This window comes from Dromaius novaehollandiae, chromosome 23 (assembly GCF_036370855.1).
Source record: "Dromaius novaehollandiae isolate bDroNov1 chromosome 23, bDroNov1.hap1, whole genome shotgun sequence".
Lineage (NCBI taxonomy): Eukaryota > Metazoa > Chordata > Aves > Casuariiformes > Dromaiidae > Dromaius > Dromaius novaehollandiae.
In genome coordinates this window covers 9,548,717-9,576,292 of record NC_088120.1, presented here as the reverse complement: position 1 = coordinate 9,576,292, position 27,576 = coordinate 9,548,717, and the positions used below count along the sequence as shown (strand labels likewise).

The 27,576-nt window shown below is 44.3% G+C and overlaps 1 protein-coding gene across 3 annotated transcripts in view; it reads left to right on the top strand.

Moving 5' to 3' along the window:
- The window catches only part of CSMD2 (CUB and Sushi multiple domains 2), a 326,291-nt gene that overhangs the window by 97,148 nt on the left and 201,567 nt on the right, over positions 1-27,576 (top strand). Inside the window, exon 1 of one of the 3 annotated variants that reach the window (XM_064525207.1) lies at positions 20,892-20,962. The exons of the other annotated variants lie outside the window; for them this stretch is intronic. Coding sequence (XP_064381277.1) covers positions 20,934-20,962 — 29 coding nt within the window. The 5' untranslated portion in view covers positions 20,892-20,933. Of the gene's footprint in view, positions 1-20,891; positions 20,963-27,576 lie in introns of those variants that run through there. 3 annotated transcript variants of the gene reach the window in all.

Below are 27,576 nucleotides of genomic sequence, written 5' to 3'. Positions count from 1 at the left end.
TGGGTGGTACTTAACCCACTCTGTGGCTGTGCTAGATGTCCTCCCCCCCCCCCCCCCCGCCTTGTCTGTCTTTTAATAGCCAGTGATTGCTCTGAAGCTTTGAGTAGTTGTTGGGAAGAAAATGTTCTGGGATGTTAAATTGTTTGTTACAAAAAATCCCAGCAGCTTGGAGCACCAGACAAGATTGAGCAAGCACATCTTCCTTTTTTTCTGCTTAAATTACACTCCCCTCCTCTCTGCACAGTCTGACTCCTTTAGTAGCTTATTTTGCTGTGTCATGACAGTGCATCCTGTCCTGTCTCTTGCAAAACAGCATTCTGGGAGCTAATGGATGCTGTAGCTAAACAGAAGCTAGCCTTGAGAAGAATTCTTGTTCATGTAATTTATCATGGTACATCATGAGTGAATGAGGACTTTCTGTCTTAGCACAAGTGTAATTTAGGGCAGTAATGGAAATAAATGTAGTTGTCTGTTCCTTCTGCAGAAAGCATGATTTAGTTGTTTAAAATAGTGGCTGTGACCTCCTGCATGCTTTTGTGGAAGTCTTTAGAGAAGTTGCTTTGGGGATGTCTAAGGTTACGGTGCGGGAACTCCTGCAGGGACCAGTAGAAGTCTAGGTACAGCAGCTCAATACTGGTTATTCTGCCCTTCTGTTGTTACTGCGGTGTTGATGCATCTCCCTAAGGTTTAGAGAAATTCACCCGTGTGTTGTGCATGCTGCATGGCAGCTGCTTGCCGCCTGGGCCCTTAGCCCACAGTGGTAGAGGAGAAGTCTTTGCCTTGCCTGCACTGAGACCGACCTGCATTTCCTATATTTGTTTGTATTAGCTGCAGTTTTAAGATAGCATGTGTAAACAAACTATGATCATCTGCGTCGTGCACTTTTGTCATCTCATCTAACTGATCAAGGACCTATATCTAATGTGGACGGGTACGATGAGTTGTATTACGATTATTGAAGTGTTATGCTGCTATTGACAGTGAAGGTGGTGGTGCAGGAAATGACTTAATACCCAATTAATGTATATATGTGTTTATGGGAATTGACCAAGAGAAAGTGTTTATTTTGCTGTGTACAATGCAAATATTTGGCAAAGAAGGTCTCTGAAGTTACGCCAATGCAGCTGAAGCAGACAACTAACAGGTAGAAGCCTTGTTCTCAGGCCACATAGAGCTGGATGTGGCAGAGTTTCTTCAGACTGGGGATCCTGGAGGTTGTGGAATATAAAAAAGGCAGTCTAATGTTTGCTCATGTTTCTCTTTTGTTTTTGAGTCAGAAAATGGGGGAAAATGAAGGGAGGGCACTGTAAGTTTTAGCCTGTCTGTTGAAGAGGTAAGCAGCTAGTGATGATACTCATCCCCAGACCAGTGGTGGTTGGCAGTCCATGGCTATTCCTTCTGCTGTTGAGACTGTTCAGAAACCTCTGCTCCTGCCAGATGAATTAGTTAACGAGCTAAAACTACCAAGTATCTCATTTGTCTGATTATGACAGACTGGCATGTTTTGAAAGTTCATTAGATGTTTCTAACCTTCAGAGGAGAATTTATGTTGAAATGTAGATGACTTTTTTTAATAATGAAGCTTTTCAACTCTTTATAACTGTGCTGTATTTTGCAAGTGTATTTGGTAAATTACAAGAATCCAGCTTGGTAGGAGGGATAAGGCTGGGAAGATGCTGTTGCCTGCTGCTGGATTGTAGTGTGATGTTTTTCAGATGGAAAATACTGCAATATGCAAAGGGTCAGCACCACTTCGGGTTGCTCTTTAGCCTTGCGTTTGCTTCTAGTGGAGCACTGAACATCCTCTTCTTACCGTATGTCATGCAGCCTTTTTGTTCAAGTTCAGCTGAAACCAAACCTTACCTGGCAAAGCACTGCACGGTATCGTACTTAGAAGTTACATGTTGACCTGGGAAAATGACTTGCTTTTCAATTACTTCCTTTACTTGCCTCTGGGTCCTGCTTTTTTGTCCAAGCTGTTGAGCCTGCTTAGCCCCGAGCTATAGAAATCAGTGTCACTTGGAAGTGGAACCTGGTACAGTCAGTCATCCTTTCTTCTGAGCAGTCCAGGGTGTGCCTGCCCTTCCCCATTCCAGCTCACTGTGGTTTGTTTCCATCCTGAACTTAATTATACTTCTTTATTTCTTACTGTAACTTTTACTGACTGCGGCTATGTGTTTAAAATTTCCAGAAAGGGTATTTTAAATCTTAAAAAGAAATGATGCCGGCCATTTCGTGTAGCCACCTGCTCCTCCTCATTTTTTTTTACCAGTGATTTCATGGTCCTTTAAAAGTTTTCTCCTCAAATGCCTCACTTACATACCTTATTCCAGAGGAAATAAGCACATGCTGAATTTCAGTGTTAATTCAGAATCTAGGTCTCTGGTATCTTTCTTCCCTATGGTCCTTCTCTTGACTTAATTACTCTTTTATGGAACAAAAGTCAAATTTTAGGGGTCTGCATCATCTGCTGTGCAGCCCCTCTGTTACCCTCCTCTCTGAGCCTTCCCTTGCAAGTTCCCTGGCAGCAGTCCTCGATGCTGTGTTAACAATCCCATGCTGGGTGACGGCAGTGGGAGAAGCAGTAGGTGTCCAAAAACACTGAAAGTATTTACTTTCTAGAATTCTGCTCTCTGCTATAGCTTTGGTTTTTTTTATGATCACAGGTGCTTGCCCCATCAGTGAAATACAAATGTTGAGCAATGAAAAAACACAAGAGACCACGTACCAGGGGTGAGTCTGGGAGGAGAACTGAGGACCTTTGAATTCAAGGTTCCTTTGCTTAATTCTGTAACATCTTCCTTTCTGGAGTTGAGCCCAGAAGGTCCCAGTCGGACACCAGCCCCTGTGGAGAAGCATTTCAGAAGTTCTCTCTTGTTGCTACTTACCTGCAGAGAGCTGATTTAGGGGGACGAATGGCTGAAAGAACATCACCTATGTTTCTGCAGTTCCTCTTGGCTGTTGCTGACAGTATCTGCTTGTCGTTATCTGCAGTTGACCCTTCCCTCCTCACCACCCTTGTCTATCTAATAAGTGGTTTCTCATAGTAATTAAAGAGCTCTCCTATGTGAGATCTGCTTTCTGCTTCCTCCTTGATGTCAGGTATTTTACCTAACCGAACAGGCTAACTCAGTACTTCTTGCTCTCTACCAGCAAGAGTTCAGAGTACCTGTGTCTTGAAGGTTGCTGTTTCAGATGATGGTGATGATGTTGGTTGGCAAGAACTGTTCTCTGTATTTGCTTCTAATGAATTATGTGGAACCAACCTGTTTTCTTCATATCAGCATGGTTTCTGATTCTTGGATATCTGTCTGTTTTCAGCAGGTATTTTCAGCTCAGACCTCAGCCACTATCTACTGAAGTCAGCGGGAAGACTTTTGCTCCGGAGGTTATCTAAAACAGGCTTTAGGGTATTGTTACTTAAACTGTATTCATCTGTCCACCATGTTGCTGCTCAAGAGACATGAACATGCATCTCTGCTGCTGGTTATACCGATAGTGCTGCTACCCAGCATGGGCAGAGTAGCGGCAGAGCATTTGCAGGAGTGCTGCAGACTTTGTGTTACAATAAGCAACTACCCGACACACTTGTGCGCTGGGAATCGGCTCTCTCCGTTGTGCTTTTGCCTCGTACTCCGAGGCAGCTGCTGTTCATTGCAGCTTTTCTGTAAAGCAGATTGCCAGGTGACTGCTGAAAAATGTTTTTCATCCTATGCTTGCCACTTGCTTTTTGGTGGGTTTTTTTCCTCTCCAGGCAGTAACTACTTACATTTGGAAGTTGACAAGCATTGTCCTGCCTTGGTGCATGCATAAGGCACAAGGCTTGAGAAGATTATTGTGTCTTGAAATAACTTATTTCATCGCTAGTTAAAGCCTAGATAGATAATGCAAGTGTGAAAGTTTTCTTTTCCTGTGCAATGAATTAAGCTTCCTTGTTGTAAAAGCCAGTTAAATAACTGATACTTTATCTGTAATATTCAGATGCTCTTCTTCCCTGGTCCTGTTTCCCATAGGACTGGGAATGAATAAAAAATGTGTATGAAGTGGCTTTTAAAATCCCTATTTAAATGTCAGTTACATCTTCATTGGGATCTGGAAATAGATTTCCTTATTTGACTTGTACAGCCTGAGTTGTTTTTTCTTTGAAGAGTTCAGTCGTGCTTTTAATTGGAAACAAATTCTACAAAGGCTTTAAAGCTGTGATATCTAAAAAGTTGCTTCCCTGGGAAATAGTCATCTTGCAAAAATCTCTTTTCTCCTAGAACTTGTATTCTATGGAGATAACTTTTTGGAGAAGTGCTCAAGAAGTTTGTCAGAAATCAGACCATTCCCGCTAACACGGCCGACTTCAGAAATGCCGGCAGCTCTCCTTGCTGGCCGTGCGGTGGTGGTGGTCCCTCGGCCTCTGGCGTGTGTGCAGCAGCAGCGCTCGGGATGTACCAAGCCTTTGAAGCATGTTGTACTGCACTTGAGTCCTTATTCTAACATGAATCTGCAATATGAAGAGCAGGAATTTGTAGGTCACTGAGCTGATTTCTCCCTGAAGGGGGAGAAAGTACTTGGAACATCGGGTTTCTGGTCACAGCTGAGAGGTGGAGCAGATTGCTTCCCCAGAGGGTGCAAAGAACTGGTGCGCGTTTGGGTTGCTGTTTTGAAGTAGAGTTAAAGGGTTGATAATGTTTTGTACAAAGTAATTTCAGCAGAGTAATATTGCATATTGTCCTAAAGCCCCCTTGGTCTGTTGCCTTACAGAAATAACTGAATGGGTAATTCTGCACGAAAGGGTTGATCAGGGTAAGCTGGTATTTAACGATGCTTCATGGTTTAGCCTACCTTTCTGGTAGGGAGAGGAAGACTTAGGCAGCACCCAGCTGAGAAAAATAATGTGGGAGGTAATGTTAGCTCTCCTTAGCTAAGGACTTAGTACATCCAACAGCTTCCTGGAGTTGTGGTGTGGCCAAGCGCAGAGCCCAGGGAACTCATTTTTTTTCCAGCTGACAATTTGTGGCACATGCTGCTAGGCCAAGCTTAGGAAAAGCATGACATTTAAATGCTGTCACTATTTCATGTGACCTCAAATAATGAGAAAGACGCAATGTGAAGACTGCAGAGCTGTAGCTTTACATCAGTGTTCAGTCAGTGAAAGCCATGAATTTGTCCAGACTTCATTCTTCGCTTCTTGTCAGAGTAGCCCACTCTCCTCCGATCACTGAGTTGTCACCTGCTGCTTCCCTCTCGTTGCGTTTCCCTGCTGACCCTTCCTGCCGCGACACCGGCGCTCGCAGCTATGACTGGCCTTTGCTGGGATGGGTCTGCTCAGGGCTCCTGAAAGCCGGAGCGGCTCTTCTGCCCCAAGTGTGGCAGTGAGAGTGACTTCTGCAACAAATTACAATGAAAGGGCCCCTCGACCTCTCCCACTCGGGTTTCAATCAGTAAAACATGATTAGATTTCATATATCACTTTCTGACTAATCTTATTTTTCCATGCATTAATATGATTAATTCTACTTGCTAGGTAGTAGAGAGCATTCCATGAATGTTGAGGCTAACAGCAGGGAAGATGATGCTTTTAGGCTGAAAATTATGCTAATTTTATTTGTCCTTTTTATCCCAATTTGTGCTTTCCTTTGGTCACTTCTGAAGCAGAGAACACCCTCTGTGATGAAGGCTACTGTTGTGTGGACTGTGCCTCAAGGGATGAGGTGCAGAAAGAGCTGCAGCATGTGGAAAAATTCTGAAAGAATTTCCAAACATGAGGAAATTCGTACTTGGTCATTTCTGTGCTGGATGCGGGGAAGACAAAAGGACAGGCTTGTTTCCAAAAACACTTGATACCTGCAAGCCAAAAAGTTCTCAGAAAGATAGACTTCACGTGCAAATTAGAATAATGCAACTGGCTGAAAGCTGAGAAAAATGTTGGTAATCTCAGGAGCACCTTCTGGACGTGACCCAAAATGTAAGTGACCATATAGATTGAAAAGCAGCGAACAGCATCTTTATTTGACAGGGAAAGGGGTTTTGCCTAAGTGCGAATGTCATCACAGGTTGTAATTAGTTGAACATCTGGGACTCATTTCAAAACCTTGTCTCCTCCTCTGCTCTTGTAGTGGGATATTCAGCTTTCCCAGGTCACGCAAGCGTTTGGGCAAATGCTGTCAGGAAGGTTTCTTACTTCATGTAAAAGTACTTCCAGGAGATGCCCCTGCCTTAGCCTTTATGGAGGGTGTCTGTGTGTGTGGTTTTGGTTCACATTTTTCTTGATCAGACTGCATGTCGCTGTGCGTGTGAGGTTGCACAGTTGCTCTTTGAAGTTGGCTGATGTATTTATGCAGCAGGTCTCCCTTTGCAGGAAAGTTCACTGTGTTGAGGGAAATTGGATTTGCGTGTCAAAATCTGTCTGCCGGAGCTGACAGCAGTCATGTTTTACACTGCTGGCCCTTATCTAAAATTTCAAAGTGAAAGAGCATAGGCACCTCTGCAGCTGTTTCAGTACTTTCAAAGACTTTTCTTCTGGGTTTTCTTTGTGGACGAGCTCATAGATGGTTTCCTATTGTTACAGGTTGTGTAAAAGAACTTAAGTACTTTGTTTTCAGATGTCACTTGTTTCACAAAATATATTTTAAATGATCTTTGCCTACTGAGTTTTCTTCCCTAGGTTCAGTGCAGCTGCAGGAAAGCCCTTGCTAGTTCACGTGCTCAGTTTTCTTAGGCTTTTCTCCCTGTGCTGTGGGTGGAATTCGCAACTGATTGGTTCAGTTTGCTAATTCATAATTCTCTTGTTTAAATTCATTTTGGATATCTAATGGTAATGTATCTCAGAGCTGTAGTTTAATCACAGTACATAATTCACATTGTATCTTAATTCATTAGAGTTGGGGAAGAATTGCGTTTGCCATGGTTTGCACAAGCTTAAGCTGTGGAGCTGTACCATTGCCTTTCTGTTGGAAATCCTCAGGTCTCACTTCTCAGATGTACACACCTGCCCGACCTTATTACATTTGTCCCAGGAAATGTTTAAGTGCATGGAGAACAGGGAAGATGCACCCCTGGAGAGCCTCCTTCGGGAGAGGCTTGTCTGCTGCTAAGGACAACCTAGTGAAGTATTTGTGTATTTTTGTATTTTCTGATCTTTAGCCAAAATGTAGCCATCTAGCGCAATACAGGTGTCAGGCAGCACCTTCCATAGGCAGGAAATATTGCAGAAATTAAGTGTAAGAGGGTCCCTGAGTGCTTCTGGTGGCAGGCCAGGCTCTCTCTGAAGTTGATTTCTTCTGTATAAACAGTAGTTGGATCAGTATCTTGTTAGTAGTGAGCTGGCAGCAAACCAGATCCTGGACAGAAGAGGAAGGATGTTCTTGTGTGTTGAGGTTTGCACTGGGATTTATTTCTGTTTACCATGTCGTGGTGGGCAAGTCACTTATCACCATGCCTGTGTGTCTTCTACTTGTGCGCTCAAGCCCTTTGGTCCAGCCTTTTCCTATTTAGACTGCAGCTGAGATTGCAGCTCGTGAGCTGGCAATACCAACATACTAATGTCTTTATGAGATAAGACACCAGATCAGGTGTCAGGAGAGCTGAACTTGGCTCTAACCTGTTGTGAGTTTGTCAGAATATCGTTTTACTTCTGTCTTTCTCCTTCCATCCTTTTGTATTTCTAAGGTAAGCTGTTGAAGTCAGATTTTCTTGGTCTGTTACTCTGGAGCTATCACAGCAAGAGAGCTGTTGCAACAGTGTCTTGTCCCCTTTGGGGGGTTTAGCTACAGTACCTGTTCCCTCTTTCACCTAGGATGATACGGTACTTGGATAGTACAAAGCTTAAATGTACCTTACTGGCTTCGAGGTTCTTCTAAGGCTGGTGTTAGGTGCGTTGCTTCAGCCTACCCAGCTGCTTTCTGGGTCTGTACGTGGAAACGGTGAGGAGGTTTGTTTTGGTAGAAGCTTCTGATCTGGTTTTCACAGATGAACACCACCACCACCCTTGCTCCCCCCAAATACTCTTAGAGCTTGTGAGTGTAGATGTGAAGACAGCGGAGGAAAATTTCAGTGTTTTTAAAGAGTAGAGAAACACTAATTAATGTTTTATATGTGGTTCCTCTCAAAAGGAGAGATTAAATAAAGTGTTATCACAGCCATTGTTGCAGCCATAGAAATAGAAGAACTATTAAAGTTAAAAATTAGGAAGTGTGTTTGCAGAGCTAAGTCCATTGTATTTATCAAGATTATATATTTATTTATTTATTTATTTTTAAATCATAGCCAAAATTCTCCAGTTTAATAGCTATAGTACATGTTTGGAGGCCCTTTCTCCTTCAGTTGCAACCTTTTTAGCCAAAGTGATAAAATTACTTCTATTGCTTGCTTACTGCAGGCCTGAACAAGCTGCTGCCTCTTTAGAAAAATACAGAGAGAGAAATTAATCCTGGCAAGGATTGATAATGGGAAGGATAAGCAGGTGAGCAGTGGAGATTGTTTTCCATTCCAGATCTGAGTGATTCTTCTGGAAGTGAGCTAGTCACTGGAGAAGTCCTGTTTTGTAAATGAAAAGGGAATTGCCAACTAAGTATTAAAGCGAAAGGTCTAATGGCAGTTTGAAAGTGGTTAATATAATATCGCTCTAGTGAGCAATAGCACTGAAGTCGCAGGCAGTGGAGACCTGAACTGCGCGTACTCAGGGTGAGCTGCTCCTTTCAAGGACCTGACATTTGTTTTAAGGAGTTACTCCACAGTCTGGTTCTGAACTCAGCAGGAACACACTGACAAGGCAGAAGCGTGAATGACTTCTATTGCAGGACACGGGCAGAATAACCAATTCTACAGGTTTTCTTCTGCGTTGGGATCTGTGATTGTTTCAAAATCCCGTCTTTTTCCTTTCTGCACTGGGTGCTGGTGCTGGTGATGGATCTTGGCACTGGCAAAGATACCTTTGCTGTCTCATGCTTCTTGGCTCAAGCGTAGACTGCAAATCCAGTAATACTAGATGCTAGAAGCAGATACTTGTTATAAACGTTTTACCTCTTAGACTTTGACATCTTACACAGATCTAATGAGACTTCCAAAGCCCAGATGGGAAGGAAATAATGGGTTTGGATTTATATGGCTATTGTATTTTGCTGCTTTCTGTTGGTGGCATTTTGTTTTGTCATGGCAGGTCATGATTTCTTTAGCTCATACTGAGTTTGTTTTTGGCAGTCTTGGCCGTTTTGCAGTATGAGTGCTTTGATTCTTCCTCAAAGAGATATCTCTTGTGGCTGAGTTTATAGCAGAGATCGGGAAGATGCCAAGATGTGAGTAAATATTAGAGGATTAGTAATAGACAAAATGTTGTCAACAGCTAAATATCTAATCGCTATATTCCTGGCCTCATTAAGTTGGAATTTTTTAAGGCTCTAGAAAACTGGAGATGTTACGGTGCTCCACTGAAGCAGTTGTGTGTAAAATGCAATTGCCTCCTTGCACAAATTCAGCTCAGCATTTTGAGTGCTCTGTGAGAAGTTGTAACCCCTCACCCTGCACCAGCACCTAGCAGTGTAGCCCGGCCTGCTGTGTTAGCAGGGCGAACACCGGCTCGCTTTGCCTGCTGGGACAGTCGTGTCCCTGCAGCGCTGCAGACGTCTTCGACCCTCTTCACCCTTCCAAAGTGGAATGGGAATCTGTATCGTGTTTGTAATCACTTGCAGTATTTGGAGTTTTAAGGCAGTGTGGGTGTTTCTTAGTGGGGATGCCCTGCTTTCTGGTCTTAGTGGTAAATTGCAAACCTATTTCAGATAGTCACAGGAATGCACATCTTGTTTTGGGGGGGTTTTAGAAATACATCTTAGGATGACAACTGGTCATTGCTTTTATTTTTAGAGTATTTAAACAGGCTTGCAAAATTAGCTTTTGGAAAGGCAACTCCAAACATCATTTCCAGTGTCAGTATTTCTAGTGTGCTATAGCAATGCCTAATGGCCAGCCAGAGCCAAAGGCCTGTCGTAGGCGTTGCGCAGCTGTACAGCAGACCAACCCTTCCCCGAGGCACTGGGCAGTCAAGACAAATCTCCTGCCTTACAGAAGGGGAAAGAGCAAAATAATGTAATGCAGCAGTAATGAATGTGTCGTGTCCCACCAGCTGTCAGCTTGCTTCTCTAGCTGGGCTGCTAAAGGCAGATCTGCATGAAACCGCTTCCCTACCACCATCTCTAGCGTACTGAAGGCAAATCTGTTCACATCCATTGAATTCAGTTTAAGCTATGTTTATTGCTTTTTTTCCCCAACCTGTATTTTTGCCTGTATTTTGTATTTGAGCCATGGAAGAGTAAAAGCAAAGCTGATAAAGCCGGGTGCACCGGGCAGACGCCCAGGGCTGCGTGCAATGCACAGCGTGCCTTGCGCTGCCTGGGAGCAGCTCGTGGCGTGGTGGTGGGAACAACTTCAGTTAAGTACTTTTAAATAATGACTTGCTGATTTGCTAGATGTCAGTGAACTGTAACCAGAGTTGCTTTTTCCTTTTTTTTTCTTTTTTTCCTCCCTAGTGACTTAAACTTGATCAGCCTCCTGCAGGCTTTTAAAATAGACATCCTGGTTTGATACTTCCGAACTGGAGCATGTGGGAAGTGCTGCCTTCACCCCTTCCTTTTCCCTTTCGTCTTCATCCTGCACTTTCTAAATTAATTTTTTAATCATTTAAATGATGGAGCAGTTCAAGTTAGCTCTTTTAGTCAGAATTACCTACATTAAAGATTCTTTTTAAAGAGAAAGGCATAAAACTAATTAATTGCTTCAGTTATAATAATGTGGCTTAGCTTGTGGTTTTCTGTTACAAAAACCTGTTTTTGATAAGTCAGCTGTTCTTAAAAGGGGGAAAAAAGTGCTGCAGGCTGAAAGTTGGCATGAAGGAATTTGGAGAAGAGAAGGTTGTTCTCCCCGTAGTGTAACCGGCCCACTGGGGTGGTGGTGTGCTTGGAGACGCTTCTTGCCCAGTTGCAGATGCTTTGTGCGACTTTGAACAAGTATCCTTTGGTGTTTGAAGCCATACTAGGATTTCGGGAACCTGGAAGAAAGGGAAGGGAAAGCAGAAGTTTCAAAACTAGCCTGTTTGGCTGCATGCCCAGATCCTGGAAACATAGGGCATGTGCCGGAGCACGACTAGGCTCCCCCTTTGCGGGGTGTTGGAGGACCCAGAATAGGGGTGGAAGGATGGACGGGGGACTGAAGGCTTGTTTCAAGCCTGTCTCCCTTCGCTTGATAACCTTGGAGGTCCCTGTGTGCCGGCAGCCCGGAGGTGGCGGAGGCGGCTGGCTCGGGATTTTGGCGCTCCGCACATCCCTCTCGCTTTCCTTCTGCTACGCAGAGGGACAGACAGACCCTGCCTTGCACATGTTGTGATTTCAGCTGCTGGCTCTTCTGGGCTGGGACTGCTGCATCCTGCGCGCGTGGCCGGTGCCAGGGACCGCGTGGATCAGCGGGGCTGGCGGGAGGCGAGCTGATGACCTGGTGTGAACCCGTTGCTGTTGTGCCGAGAAGCCCAGCGAGGCATCCGCAGGTTTTGTAGCTTAGTGTTTAAGTGGTGCCTCTTACTCTGACCCAACCACAGGGGTTTAAAAGGCTTGCTGGTTTCCAGCTGTGGTGTGGGCTGGGTTAGGTGCGCCGGGCAAAGCTCTTGGTGCTCGCGGGAGCGAAGTGCTTGGGCAGCTCTGCTCCGCTCTGCGCGCGCGGTCCTCAGGCCGAGGAAAGCCCGTGGTGAAAATCTTGCAGTCATCTTGCACTCGGATAATACCTAACTTCCACTGTGTAACATCCCCTCCCTCCCCCCACAAGGAAAAACCCTATATTATCACATTCTGTCTCTAGAAACCAAAACAGTTATAAACTGGAAAATATTTGTGCAGGCAGGTCTGAATATTGCTCAGTATCTGTCTTTTTTTCCTGCACATACAAGAAAAACAAACACTCAAAAGCTAGATGTGAAATGAGCATCACTAAGAGCATTATTAACTTTTTTCTTAGTCTTCTTGAATAACTACAGATTTTTAGCGTGAATTCATGTATTGGAATATTTATGGAAAGAATAAAAATGCTCATTAAGTTATGCAGCCCTGGAATATGTGTAAAACAGAGAGCTTGCAATTAAACTTCCTTTTGAAGCAATTTAACAGAAGTTTTGTTAATGTTTAACATCAATATGGATGTCAGTCTTTGTAAATTTGGACTAATTAAGTCCAAAGGGACAAAATAATAGATTCTGTATGTGTTGTACATGCCAGTACTCAATTTGCTTTTGGGGCTTTTCCTCTCTTTTTGCCCAAGTTCTGATTTTAATACATTACCAAAAAAAAAAAACTATTTAGCTTTTTATGTCAAATTATTAGGAATCATCTTCCTTAATTTCTAAAAGACTGTACCTTAACTTTGGGAAATGCCTGATGTTTGCTTACTTCCACTGAGATGGAAGATATTGTCTGAACTTCAGGGGATTTTGCATTGAAATTCTTTATTTTCCTTCAGACATTTTGTAAAAATCTTGGAGTGGGCTAGAGACCCTACCCTGACATTCCCCCTGAAGTTCTGGGGCTTCCTTAACTGTAGTACAGATTTTCATGTTTCTTCTTCAGAGACCAGAACCTGACCCCTGCAGACTCTGGTGTCTTCTAACCTGCAAGCCAAAGGGAGGTTCAAAGCTCTGCAGAGTTAGTGATTTGCAAGACTCCTCCCAACAAAGTCATGCGGAGCTATGGTTTAGTAAAGTTGAGTGAGAATATCTTTAATAGGCTGCAGGCTCTGCCATGGCTGTGCCAAGCCCCTAGTGCTGTGAACAGTGTAGAGCTCAGAATAGGTTTTTAATGGCTTTTTATTGATTGAAAGGATTGAAAGTTCATCTAAACTGTAGATAATTCTGGTTATTTCCTTGTGAATTTGACTGCTGTGTAGCTATAATCATTGCACTGAGCTTTGAAATGACTTATAAGTAGCAATGCTAATAAACCTATTAACCTATGTTGTTGCTCTGAATAGTAAAGGTGCCGGGTTCCTTTGTAAGGCCGTCGGATGTGGCAGTCCCTCAGTGATGAGCTCAAGTGTAACAGCTCCTGCAGGGGAGATGATGCTCTGGTCCCCATAAAGTGGGTGGGATTTCACAGACTCATGGACTGCTTGAGGGTAGAAGGGACCTCTGGATGCCAGATTTCCCTAGTCTTCCTTTTGCTGACACCTGTAAAAGCCCTTCTTGCTGCTCTTCATGTCCCTCACTAGATTTAACTGCAGATGTGCTTTGGCTTTTCTAAACCCATCCCCGTGTGCTTGGGCAGCATCGCCATATCTTTCCCTGGGTCACCTGACCCTGCTTCTGCCTCTTGTATGTTTTCCTTATGTGTCTGAGTTTGGTCAGGAGCTCCTCCTTTGTCCGTGGAGTCTTCCTGCCACCTCTGCTTGACCTCCTGCGTGTCAGGGTAGACTGCTCTTGAGCTTGGAGGAGATGGTTCTTGAAGACCAACCCCCTCTCCTGGACCTTTCTTCTCTCCAGGATTGCTTCCCAGGAGAGTCCTAAAGGCAGATTCCTGAACAGGTCCAAGGTTTCAGGGTGTTCTGGCAGTTTGTTTTAAGTCAGTTCTTACAAGTTCTTAAAAATGGTAGCGTGTAACTATGGTCTAAAGGCAGAATTTTTGCCGCAGAAAGCGGACTCCAAAACTCTGCTGCCTTTCTGTGAGTACTGTCACAGTCTGTTTAATTCAAACTGAAGATTTTATTTCAGGATTTCTCATCTGATCAAACACTTGGAAATACAGGATGATGGGCAAGTGTTGAACAACCTGTTCCCAAGACAGAATTCACATCAGTGGGGGAGACTGAGCAGAAGGCATGTGGATCGATCTCCTTGGGGAGTGTGGAAGAGGAAGAAAAACTGCTGTAGCAGCAGAGAGACCACAAAAGGCAGGTTTAAAAAAATTAAAATAAAATCCACCTTTGATGTGGTGGTAGTGCTTTTAAGTAGTCATGTTTCTGTAGCTTGAAGCCTTCAGATTACATTAAGTTCATCCACACAGACTGTTAAAAGGTAGGTTTTGCCCTTGCACAGTTCTCATTCTGCTGTCTTGGCAACTTTGTCTGCTCAGATGTTACAGACCTCTTAATCTTTCCAAGAAAGCACCCTGAATAACGCTTGCTGTGTTGGTCACTGGAGGGCAGTGACTTGCCCAAGGTCCTGCAACAAGCCTGTGGCTTAGTCTGAGGTTCTGACATTCAGCCTGTGCCAAGGCCTTGCAGAGCTGTTGTGATCTGATAAAGCTGCTCTCAAGTGCAGCGAGGAAGGATTAATATGTTTGTTTTGTCTTAGCTGTGTTTGGTGCAAGGCTGTGTTTCATTCAGCATCAGGATTAAGTCAAGCAGTGAACTCTATTGATTTCTAAGGGAACAAGGTCATCTGATGATCTTCCCCCCTGCCTTAAAATTTAAGCCTCGCTAAAACAAAGTGGGTTGTGTGTGTGGTGTTCTCATGCACATGTAATAACATCCTGTAATACAATACTAATGGTGTTCAGGTGCACATACCCAGAAGAGGTACTGGTGTCTTCAGCCACATGATCTAGCCAGGAAGACAGACCATCCAAATCAATTAATCTGCAGTAACAGGCAGTTGTGAGATGACTGCTTTACCATCCCTGTCTCAGCCAAGTCCTACTTTACAAGCAGCCACTACAATTCTGCAGCTAACACCTGATTTCAGGTTGCTATTGAATAATTTCTCCTATAGATTTCTATAGGCTCACAAGTAGGTATTAGTTTATTTAAACTTCTGTGAATACTACTTTTTGTTATTTGCTGTTTTTGGAAGCATTAAACCTTTTGCAATGAAAAACAGGGAAAATGTACTTTGAATCAACCAGTGATTTATTAAGTATATTTAGTGTTATCTTAACTGGTGCTCATGGTCTCCTAAACTTTAGTCTGAAATTTTCATTTTTCATGTAGAAAAATTAATATTTAAGCTTATTTTTCCTGTTTATATTCTGTAGTATTTTATGCATATTACCCTACTAGGGAATCGTAAGTCTCATCTATCTAAGTTAAGTGTCTGCCTGATTTACCATACCTGTCGTGATTTTAACTGAGATTGGGGAGAGCACAAGCAAATATTTATTTTTTACCAATCTAAATAGTAAATTCTGGGGAAGACTGAATCGGATCTGTGAAACTGCGCCTCTAATTGCACTTCCAGTAATTTAGCACCTGTTTTTTTGGGGGGGAGGGGTAGCTCTTATCAAATAATTGAAGCAGATGGGTTTGCTGTTAGATGAGTGGCACACTTTTGAAGACCTGTTTCATTATCTTCACTCACATTTGGAATGAAGATGCCCTTGCACTGAGAACGGCAAGGTCCACAGGCCCTTCCCGTGCTAACTAAGTTGCCTTGCTTGACAGAAGGGGAGGTGGGGGAGCTCTTGATTAAAGCTGTCTTAGGTAGCATCTTCAAGCCAGGGCTTCTCTGCACTAAATGTTGTGCAAGTGTGCAGAGGACAAGTTTGTTATTGCAGTGGTTTGTGATCTAAATCGAGGTTAACAAGGGTGGCAGGATATACTGCCTCTCTCGAATCCGTGCAGATGGGTACGTGCTCTCTAATGCTCAGTCTGTGCTTTGTTGCAAGATGGCCTTGAAGGAAGCAAGCTGTTGCTCTCTTTACCACAGATAGTCCTGGCAGCTTTTTAGCTTATAAGTAAGTTGGAGTCTTTTTGATCGCATTAAAATCAAGCCGTGAATAAAAGCAGGTCATTGATTCTCTGAAACAGAAAAGATCCTTTGCCAGCCAGTTAAGGAGCGAAAAGAACACTTGGACGTGCTCCTCAGACATTGAGTTGTACCATCTCGGTTCAGAGCCCTTCCTACAAGGTGTATGGAGTTAATGGTAGTCTCAAAGTTACAAGGAACTAATCTGTGCCTGAGTAAGTGGATTTTGGGAGTGGTTTTTTTCCTCTTGAATTCAAGGCTTCTTTTGTGCTCTTAAAAAATTTGGGCTTAAAGCCTCCCATCAAACCAGTAGTGGGGCCTGGGAGCAGCAGTTCCGAGTTGGAGACCTCTGCGGTACTTGGACCTCTCTGCCAGGCTGGTGTGGTTCAGACTTGTGGGGATCGTTCTCAAAATGCCTTGGGGGGAGCCATGACCTGCTGGAAGCAGGGAGGGGAAGGAGCACGGCTCTGGCTGCGATTCCTCCTTGCTGCGTCGTGGGTTGTGGGGAATTTACTTTGGAGACTGCATCAAGTTCACTCATCGCCCTCTGGGGACATAACTGCAGTCAATGGCTTACTTAACTGCACTGGAGTTGACATGGATTTTCATTAAAAATCACTTAATCTTGTGTTCTTATTTTAATATTTTCTTTAGCTTGTTGAAATGCCAATAAGGCTAATAAGAATTTGCTTATTAAATATGCCAAGGTATGCATAATCTTTTTAGTGGTGTATCTGCTATATTCAAAAATGCAAACATGTGCTTTCAAAGGCTCAACCCTTCACTGTTTTGCAATATTCAGAAGGAATTGCAGTGTTTAGCCCTGGAACATTTGTGGGGTTTGTTTTGCTTTTCGTCCTGACCTTTTTTAAAAAAAAAAGGTATCAAATGCCATGGATGTGTCTTTTCATGGCTTTGTTGCAGAGCAGATAAGGCAACAGTGTAGAAGTGTTACTGCAGAGAACATCTATTAAAAAAATCTGCTATTCAGAAATATTTTAGTGCTTCCATTATTGTTGTAATAGGAAAGCTTTTATACACACACAGACAGAAATTGCTACTGTAAAGAGACTGGAGTTTAAATGAAGGAGGTAGGATGAAATGTCATTACTCCCATTTATCAGATAAAAGAGGGAATATCTGCAGAGAGGCTACTCTTGATGGACTTAAATCAATAGGAGAATGAGTGGAGCATTCAGGTTTCCTTAATGATATTTTACACTTTCTGTGCTGAGACCTCCTTTTGGGGGAGGTTGAAGAGTACCTGAAATTTTGGCTTTGGGGTCTATTTCTGCTTTTCTAAATGCTAGCTGGATTTTGAAGTGCGATCCAGGTGCGTAATGACCCATCTGTGTTTGCCCCCCTGCTTAGAGCTGTAAGTGCTAGAAACCGTGCAGGCAAGTGGATTTCTGAAGACTTTGTTGGGTAGAGATCTAAAACTTCTGGCTACTCTCTTCAGCTCTGACACTCGGTCCTTCAGAAAGCCCTGCATCAAGATGGTAGGGAAATGAAGCGCTGCCTCTCTGGTGCCGGCCGTCCGGATTAGTGGGCTCGAAGGGGAAATGGCATTCCAGGTTATTTTCTCCTGCAGAACTTGCAATGAGTTTTTTACTCCTCTTTCCCGTGGCAGCAACAACAAAGGCAGCATTAAACTCCATAAAAATGATATTACTAGATCTATTATAATGACATTATCATTAGTTTTGAGTACATGAAAAGCATATGAAACAGCTTTCATGTAAAGGCTTGCAGTGAGCCACAGTTTTTCCAATGCTGAATGAATCCGTAGGCTTCACTGAAGAGTTTTGTTGCCTGCTTTCGCTAGCATGTGGAAAGCAGATGGAGAAGGAACCTATCCCAGGCCTCCAAGATATGTTTCCCCCCACAATAGGCATACTGATCTCTTAATCACCATTCTCCATCGGTTATCCATAAACTCTTATCAGACCGTAGTTTCTTTGTAACTGCTGCAAGGCATCTCCAAAAGTGTTGTGATTCACTGTTAATGCTTGCTCTTAAGTACTGTTTTTATCTATAGTCCATATGCAGGTATTGTGAAAACAGATATTGGTGAAAGACTTGACAGCTTCAGGTGCAGTGTTTTCCAGGCCTTGCTGTTTCCTTTCAGTAACAGCTATCCTGCGAAGGTGTGCGGGCAGATGCGCACGTGCTCTGCTAAAGCAAACCAGCTCGAGATCCTGGTGCCGTGTGGAGTTGTCATTTGGAGGACAAGAATACCTAAAATTACCTCCCTTTTTTGGCACCATCTTTGAGTAATCTGTCCTGGGGCCTAGTTCAAGATGACAATAATTTCTCCTGATCTAAAAACAAAATTCCTGCTAATCTGAATTTGGACAATGTGCTTAAGCTGTCTCTAGGTTTATCTTCTTTTTGGGTTGCTTAAGTTTAAAATTTTGAATTCAGATGTCTCAACTTCTGAGAAGGGGAGTCTCTAAAGTGGGTGCCTGCTTCCAGGTACAGCTGCTGAACTTCGGGTACCCCAACTTTGGGAAATGTTGATCCTTTGTTTCCCCATATGTGAAATGGAACTATAAGTACTATTTAAAAAAAAAAAAAATATATATATATATATAGGTGACCACCGCACCAAAAATGCTATCTACAAGCCTGCATATTGTTACTTAGATATAGCTGTACTGCAGATAACTGGTGTTTTATTGCAAGTTCTGAGTCTGCAGTCAGCAGGCATCCGTGAGCCTCTCAGATTGTATTTCAGTTGAAGAGGCTGCTAGAAATAGCCATACTGGGAGTTTATTGGAGTGTGTGTTTGCAGGGAAGTGGATGTTTTGAGGCAGTGCTGCAGGAATTTGAAGACATTACTCACAACCAGACTGTGATGTGCTAAATTGAGTGGAACCTGTGTGCCAACTTCAGAGCATGATTGTGCCTGAATGCCGATTGTTTGCGGAGTGTGCAAGCTGAGGGATGGAAGAGACAAAGATTCTCTTAAAAAGTATGATTGCATGGGTGATAACTTGGGCTTTTCTGATGCATCTTTTTTTAACCACTTCATATTCGTAACGTGCCAAAAATAGCTGAGCAGTGTGGTGTTGCCATCACTAGCGCTGCTGGAAATAGATTTTAATTGATGGATCCTGTCAAGCTGTTAGCGGCCATGCAGTCATGAGAACTATTAAAGTGATATTTCTTGTCCCTGTTCACTTAAACACTCTGCTACCAAGTCATAGCAGGGTATTATTTTTTACTTAATATGTCAGCATCTGTACCAATAGCTTCATAGGGTCATGTCCTGTATTTTGAAGTTTCCTGATAGCTGCTGACCACTGACTTAATCTCCAGGCATTACAGTAGATGGTGCTAAGACCCTGACAAAATCTAGTCTATGGAATAAGGGGCAGACGTTTCCTCTGGCACCTTTGGAGCCCAGTTGGCCTGTGAGTGTTTTTAGCTGAAGCATTCCCTCCCTTGGTGCACAGAAGGAAAGTAGGCAGAATTTGACTGCGGTTTTCTGTTAGGCTGAGGCCTTGCTCCAGCATGGAATAAACAGAAGAGTTTTGGAGTATTCCACTTCTACTGACTACTTGATTCTTTCCTTGCATGTGTGCGTGCATCTATTTGTCTATATTGCTTTTAGGTGGAGGAACTGGTTTTGAAACAAGAGAGGCTTGTTGAAAAATCCACTCTGGACCCTCTAGGTTGTTAGTGGCACGATTGAAATTGTCAGGTTGGTCCTGAATGGTGCTGTAGCTGTTGCCATAAAATTGTAGGAAGTGTTAGGTTGGAGGGGACCTCTGGAGGTCTCCAGTCTAAACTTCGGTTTAAAGTGGAACCAACTTACCGGTGGCGTTCAGGAGAAAAGATCAGGTTAGTGACTTTGTAACGTACTTTAGTATATTAAGTTAACTGGTAATATCCCCAAGCAGGGCCCAAGGCCAAACTCTTACCCTTTCCAACCTGTCTCTGCATGTTTCCAACATGTCTGTTCACATGTAACTTACAAATGTCAAAAACTGCTAGTGCTAGGGCTTGTGAAATGTAGAAATTGGGTATATTAAAAGCTATACTTTGTTCTGGTTTGGGGCACTCCCAGTGCTACTGCTGCACCGCAGTTGCTCGGTGATGGTTGTGGTACCAACCCAGAGCAGCTGTAGCAGAACCGCAGCAGTCTGCAGCACCGCTCATCTCGCCAGAAGGGAATGTGTGTGCGAGATGCAACTGGTAGCTGCTTCTCTGCACTGCAGTCAGGAGACAGTGGGTCCAAGCCTGCCAGGGCTGGGGAGCAAATGCTAGTTTGGGAGATGACCCATCCTAAACAGACGACTGTGTGGGCATGGTGCTGTCTGGCAGGCGTTTGCACGAGGCTGTGTACGCGAGCTGGAAGCACCTGCCTCTGTTCCTGTACCCTGCTCCTGTTTGGAAGCAGGTTGGATGGCTCAGAGATTGTGCCACTTGCCAGCGTGCGGCAGCAGAATTTAGGTCGGCTGCACGCTCTGTCCTACCTGTCCTGTCACCTCTGAGACGCGTGAGCTGTGCAGTGGACCGGAGCTGCGGGCTGAGCAGGTCACGGCTGAAGAGCCCTGGCAGAGGTGCAATGCCCGTGGGCTTTCCGGGGGGCAGGAGCTGGCATTTGTTGTGGTCTGCCAGACTAGCAGAGAATGGAGCTGGAGGACCATGGTTCCTTGCTTGTGGAAGGACCCTGTTTTAAGTCATGGTTCGGAGGAGTGAGGAGGCAGGGAAGACTCATTCCTTTTTTCTTGTGGAGAAACAGAAAACATCCATCCCTGGGCTGTGCCATCTCTAGGCACAAATGCTCCTGTTGCCATCAGTATGGGGCCAGTTGTATTAATTCTGAATTATTGCCCTGTCTAAAAAAACCCTGCAATTATCCAGTATTTGCAGTTATTTTTACTAAGGCTTACAATGAACTGTGCTGAAACTTCACAAGGAGCTGCAGTTGCACAAGTGATGACACGAAATTGCTGAGGATCAGTCTCTCATCAGCAAAGCAGGCCATCAAAGCCTTTGTTTCCTCCCTTCTGCTTGGAGTTTCCCTGTTACGAGCTGCTCTTTCCTGGTGGTTCCTGGCTCATGCCTGAACCTGCTGCTTCCCGCTCCGGTTTCTCCTCCTCAGCAGTGCGGCCTGATGTTTGTATGTCGCTTTGTCGTCTTCTGGCTGCTCGTGCCACATTTTCCCCAGCTGCTTGACTGTTTCTACAGCTGTCCAGCGCGGGTTCAGTTTCCGCAGCTCGGGACGATGCTTTGCCATGAAGAGGAAGAAAGCAGGTAGCGGCTGCTTCTTCGTAGCGAGGCTGTTGCTTTTCCTTGGCCTCTTTCTCTCCCGTCTCCTCACTCCCCTCAGAGGATCCCGTGTTCTCTCCGTTGCATGTTTTGCGTTGTGCTGCTTCACTGCATCTTTGTACTTCTTTTTTCCCTCCCTGGACATGGCTTTCCGTTTTTCCGAGCAGTTGGGAAGGTCTTTGCCGTTCATGGGCTGGGGGCTGGCCTTGGCGGTGTCCTCGAAGGAGACAAAGAAGACGAGGTGAGAAGTGAGCTTCCTCTGCTTGGGCCGTGCGGCAGCGAGAGCCATGGCTGCATGGCCGGCGCTCGCCCTGCCGCTCAGCGTCCCCACGGCAGGACGCGGGGGCCTTTCCCCCGGCTCGGCGCTCAGTGGCCTCCCGTGTGTCCTGCCATGATGGCGGGCGGGAGGGCTCGGCCCTCGCTGGGGGCCGTGATTGTGACCTCCGGTGCTGTGGTGATGTCACTGGGCTGCGGTGACATCGTCGGGCTGCAGTGATGTCGCTGTGGCGGCCGTGAGCGCATCGCGCACGCGCCCGGCGGGATCCCCGGACGCCTCCGCTGCTTTGTCATGATAAAATGTGAAGCCGCTGCTGGCTGCTGAGAGGTGGCAGCTCATAATGTGAAAATGGTTTAGTAGCAGCCCTGAAATAATTGTATGTGACAGCTGTTTCTTGGTTCCTGTCAGGATAACTACTGTAATTTAAATCCGCAGCTCCTGGACTACATGTCTAATTTATTTGGGTGGACTTTTCGTTAATTTGAAAGGTTCTGAGGGTTTAAAAGCCTTCATTAATTACATTTGAGTAAATGAAAATGTGATGAGGTTCTGCAGGCTGGTGTGGGAATGTAAGGAAGAGGTTTCCCACGTTTTGTTTACTTGTTTTTAAAAGGTTGAATCGGTTGTCCCTGGGAGATGGGTAGCTTTCCTGACCGCCTCCGAATCCTCGTGACTAAGAACAGAAGTATGAATAAAACAAATCAAAACTGTGACCATTCATTGCAGGTATAAGGTGACTTACCGAAGTTCCCAGTAGTGTTAAATATGCAGGAATAGTGGATTGCGTCAGCACTGAATTATGAAAGAGCCCTGACTTCTGCAGACCTTGTCTTTTTTGAAAGACAGAGGAGGAACAGAAGGCTGGAAGGGAGGGATTTAGCCCTTTATTGCAGATAGATAACTTCTTTAACACCTCATTCTTTTGTATTCAGTAGGACTTGTTTAATTGCTGTGCTCTCTGCCTGAGTCAGGATTAGGCTCAGGCGACTTGCCCTAGTTAGGAGTTGGCGGCAAAACCGTAGCTCCGGTCTAGGTGTTGGTAAAATCAAGCTCAGTCAAAATACCTCAATAGGCTGCTTTTGGGGATGTCCCTTTCCTCTCTGTGTTTACTCTCACTCATTTTCAAGTGACTCCAGAGCAGTGAATAAGATGGGAACAAACTGGGGGTGTTTGCAGTACCATCAGCCTTGCTCCTTTCGTGTCACTTTCTGTTTTTGTTTTCTTTTGGGTTTTTGGCGTTTTTTGCTTACTCCCTGAGCAGAGGGCGATTTGCATTCCAGTCATCTGTCCTGCTTTTCCTTCTGTTGCCTCTTTGCCCTGAGAAGAGAACCTGCATTTGATTATTCTAGGGCAATGAAATAATTTCATTACAGCATTCGGAGGTCTCTTCAGCAGGTGCTTTATCATCTCAATAATTCAGCCTAAGAGACTTCTCAGATTCCCCAGTTCCCAGAGTTCAGGAGCTACAAATAAAACTCTTTTGCTCTTTCCCTGATTTGGTTTATTTAGCCTCATTTATCTGTGTTCTTTCCAGATCTTCCCCAGGAATTTCATTTAACGGTGGAACTGACGATGTTCAGTGAAATTGCCTTAAGGAGCGCGTTGTATTTGAATGCACAGGAGATGGGCAGGGTCCCCCTTGGCTCAGGTCATTTATAAAATTCACTTTGAATGGAGGCCGTTAATCTGAACTCGGTGGAATGTTTGCTCGTGTCCCTGAATTACCCACATAATTCATCAAAATAGGCCAACTCTGTTCAAATAAATGCTGGGACTGGAATAAATATGGGTCAGCATCACTGCTGGGGACACAGTCATATGTCTTGTCCCCCTCCCCTCCAGTGAGGGCAGGGTAGGTTTTAATAAGCTGCTACTTCTACGGGGCCTCTGGGGGGAAGTGCACTATAATAGTGATTTACAGCTATCTGTAACTCGGCTCTCAATTCTGGATGAACTTTCTCCTAGGAAAACAAAGCGTATCCCCCCTTCAGAACAGAGTTCATGCACATTTCACTTTGCGGTGGTTGAATAAGATTGCTACTTGCTCACTGAGGAACTTGGCCATCGGTTTGTGCTTCTAACCCTTCGCTATCTCGCTGCTTATGAGTATTTATACAAGCAGACTTTTGGCTGTGCAGTTGTTACATGGACAGTGAATTCTAAGCCTATAGATGAGACAGTCTAATAAAATTTATTTAAAAATATCTTACACAAATGTGAATAGTTGGATTTATCCAGTCAAGAACTGGAATTGTTACCTGGCCTCTTCAGTAGAGGTTGAAGCAGATGCTATAGGCAATGTGGAGGGTTCATGTGTGATTAATGCCCAAAGCATGTTGACTGAAAACTATCCATTAACTCATTTTAAATACCAAATTTGAAATACAGATTAAAAAGGGGGGGGGCGCGCAGCGGCAGTGGAAGAACAAGTGGACAAAACCATGGTATGTGCTGCTGCTAGTAATGAATGCTTCAGTGTCTTTAAAATCCCTGGTTTTCTCTGGCAAGCAGTGTGTCTGTAGGAGGTGGCAGCCAGCTTGATGTTCCTGCGGTGCGTTGTCTGCTCTTCCACGTGCTGAATCTTGCTGTCCACAATTCTGCCTCCTCTTCAGTTATGGAAAACATTTTACACTTGCCTTAGTGCTTCTGGAGATGGCTACAGCTAGGAATGGTTGCGGGGTGGTTGCTTCCCCTCCCCTCCCGGCCACCGCTGTCACATATGATAAGTCAGAAGCATCACAATAAAGTAGAAAAAGTTATCTGGTACAAGTTTGTAGGGAACTATAACTTAAAAACGGCTGTCCTTTCCTGATAACGCACTAAGATGCATTGAGTTCACTGTGTGTTTTGCTGTGGGAAGCTCGAGTGCAGAATTGGCAAGGTATTCTGCGCTGTAACACGCTTCCAGGCTTTATTTTCATTTGACAGTGTTTACTTAAAAGCTCAGCTCTATCTCTATTAGCAACCTGGCTTCTTCTTTCTGGAAAAATGTCTTTCTGGGCCTTGGACGTGGCTGCTCTCCTTCTGTTGTGTCCCGACGCGCCGGTTCTTGCCTCTGTCCCCCGTTAGCATCCCACGTGCGGTCCCAGGCTGCGCTTGTGGGTCAGCACACCAAAGGGGCACGAAAAGTGGGTGATGCAGCTTGAAAAAACAGAAGCCTTAATTAGGGCATTTTCCAAACAAATAATTTCATCCTGGGCTTGCTGCTTTGTTCTTGTTTGTGACCTGTCGGTGAGACTTTGATTTGGTGTTTTTGTCATTATCAATCACTGCGGTAGATGCAGATGCATCCTGAGACCGCAGATACCTAATTATCAGGAAAAGAGATTTTGCTGTCAGTCTTGGAAAAAGATCTTGGTTATGGGCCTGTTCAGATTTCCAGTCAAAAGTGGGATCTAGGTAGTTCATATATAATACATAATAATGTTTCTGTAGTATTTTAGTGCTTTATTTAAAAGAAAAAAGCCCATAGGCTTTGGCCACTGAAATGGCTCACTCATCTAAGACTTTACCCCTCTGCCTATTAACTAATGAGTGCTGATGAAGGTATGAAATTGGTTCTGATTTGCCATGGTAGGTGAAAATTTCATGCCAGAAGGAATAATATAAACCGCAATGCAGGAAAAATTAATAAAGCTACAAGACTCCACGTGAGTTGCGCAGTCAGAAAGGTAAACCTTTGGCTTTCCATCTATTGCCAAAATGCTTCAAAGGTCAGCGTTGCTCAGAGTTATGGCCTCATCCATAATTATCCTTTCAATATATATTAGCTGTTAATTTGAAAGAAGTTTTTGATTCTTTCTTTAAAAAAGTGAAAGCAGTCCCTTGACAGAAGCTATCAAGACACAAAAAAGCAGGAAGATGAGAAAAATGTCTCTGCTGATAATGATGTTAATTATAAGGTAAATGAATGTTGACATTTGAGAGTTCGGTTGAAAAGATCAGACATGCTAAGGCGTAGAATATCTATGTAAAATACGATGTAGAGAAGAAAAGTTTGTAATGTCTGAAAGCTTGCCATTCTTTATATAAGAGCAGCAAAAAGTACAGTGCAGTGCATTTCTTTTTTGTTGGTTCTCCTAATTATACAGTGTGAATTTTGAGATTCTTTTAAAAGCTTCATCTCTGAGTTTGTCTTAGGCAAACTGATTTGTGGTTGCGGAAAGAGGACCTGATATGATCACGTTTTCTTAAAAAAACGGGGTAAATGGAAATAATATATCACTTCTCATTATCCCATGGGATTTTGGTACATGCCTTATAACTTGTGAATGGTTTGCGTTTGGTAGAAATACTGGGATTTTCAGTTGTGTTAAGCTAATGCGAAAGTCTCTGTTTTGATGGGAATAGGTCCCTTTTTGGTTGAGGTGTGCACATGGTTCTTTTTAGTGAAATGTTGCTTCATAAGCTACTTCTGTGGTGATGAATACTGCTGCTTTGCCTCCTGTGCAGGAGTTAGCAGCAGAGTGAGAATAAGACGCATCCTTGCCATCTCTGTTTCTTCCTCTTGTGAAGGTGAAGCGCTTTCACTCAGTTTTCTGGAATTTCAGTCAACCGTCATCATCCTCTAATTCCAGACCTGGGAAGACTTGATGTTGGGCTTTATAAGCTGGAATAAAGAGCAATCACCCTCAGTAATGCATGAAATTGTGCACTGCCAAGCTTGCCTTCAGCATTGCTTAGGGTCATCACGGACATTTTCCAAACGATGGCCTTTATTTTTTGGAGTCTCCCTTTTCCTGCCATCAATGGGGACATCAGTATGGTGGTCTTGCACCTCGCAGAAAGGCTGGGAAGCCAGTAATGGTGGCTAAACTGCTTTAAGGCCTTTGGCTGCCAAACTATCGAAATGCAAAGTGCTGGTGTGACGCTTTGAGCGGACGTTGCTGCAATGCACCATGTCTCTGATTGCATCTCAGGAAAATGATCTCTCTCCAGGTGCCTTGTCCTTGACCTGCTAACTTTGCATGTGAGCCGAATTCATCCCTTTCGAGCTCCCTGTGAAGAGTGAGTGCTTTCAGCATCCCCCCCACCTTGTTTCCCCCTTTATTTTCCTGATTGCCGTGAGCTAAGGTGACTGGGAGGAGAACAGCCTCTGTGCTGAATTGGTTTGCAGGATGCTGCTAAACATGTCAGATCTTCAGCTGCATGTCATAAAGTATTTATTTTCTCTATAATTCACACTATGTTGCCTTTTTATTTCTGATCCTTTTTAATATGAGCAGTTACCCATGTTTTCCACTTTAATGCAATTATACCATACTTTGCCTTTTCTCTATTCCAGGTAGCTGACAAGCTTGTTCAGCCATTACATGGTATTAAATGAAGTAATTGCAATATTAAGTTCCTTCTTCCATGCCATAAAAAAAGCTATTAAAGAATAACTGCATTATGCCCATCTAGAAAGCTGTGCTTTGGGTCAAAAGCTCTGTAGGGGCATTTTATTGCTCTTGGCTGCGCCAGGATGCCTGGGAGGGCACTACGGACTCTCCCGATTCTCTGACCTCCGGATCCGGGCTCCGACGAAAGGAGGAATTGCAGGGTTGCTTTCAGAGGCCTCATATGAGGGACTTTCCAACAAGATGAGGTGGGTAGGAAATGGGCTGTGCACCGTTGCCTCCAGCTGACTTCAACGAGAACTAAATCTCTCCTGCATCACTAGAGTTTAGCTCCCCTAAGTGAGTATTTTTGGTGGCTAACAGCGAGGTGGTAGTATTATGAAGCCATTTCTCTTTTGTATCCTGGTTTAATTCATGGGAAGATGCTCATTTTGCTCAGCTGTGTTCTGTTGGTGGCATCTGCAAGGACATCATCTTGCCGGGCTATCAGGGTCAGAGGTGCTGGGGACAGCTCCCTCTTCTCTCGCTGGATTGCTAGCGTACAACCGCTTTGTGTGGTGACAGGCTCGGATGGGAGGCCGTCTGCTCCCGTTGTCGTCGCCGTGGTTCTGCGGCTGTGTCACGCGCTGCCCTCGCGGCGTCGGCAGGGCTCTCCCTGCTTCACCCGAGGCGCAGCTTCCCTTTGGGTGTTACATGTGGGGAAAACCCAGACTACAAAGCCGTCTTGCAAGTGAAAGAAAGGGGCTTCGTAGCATGACGAGCAGCTTATTTTAGAGGAATTATTTTAAATGCTCTATGTAAATGCTGCAGCGCTGCAGTGCTGTGAATCCCCAGATAAGATGCTGTTGGGGAAGATAAAGGTTCAAGGAGTGCGGATTTTGGGAATGTTTTTGATACCAGTTGTGTTTGAACTGAACACGCTGACTGTATTTCCTTGATACAGCGATCGCCTCCCTCTCAGCCCAGCGCGCTTTTCTTTAGAT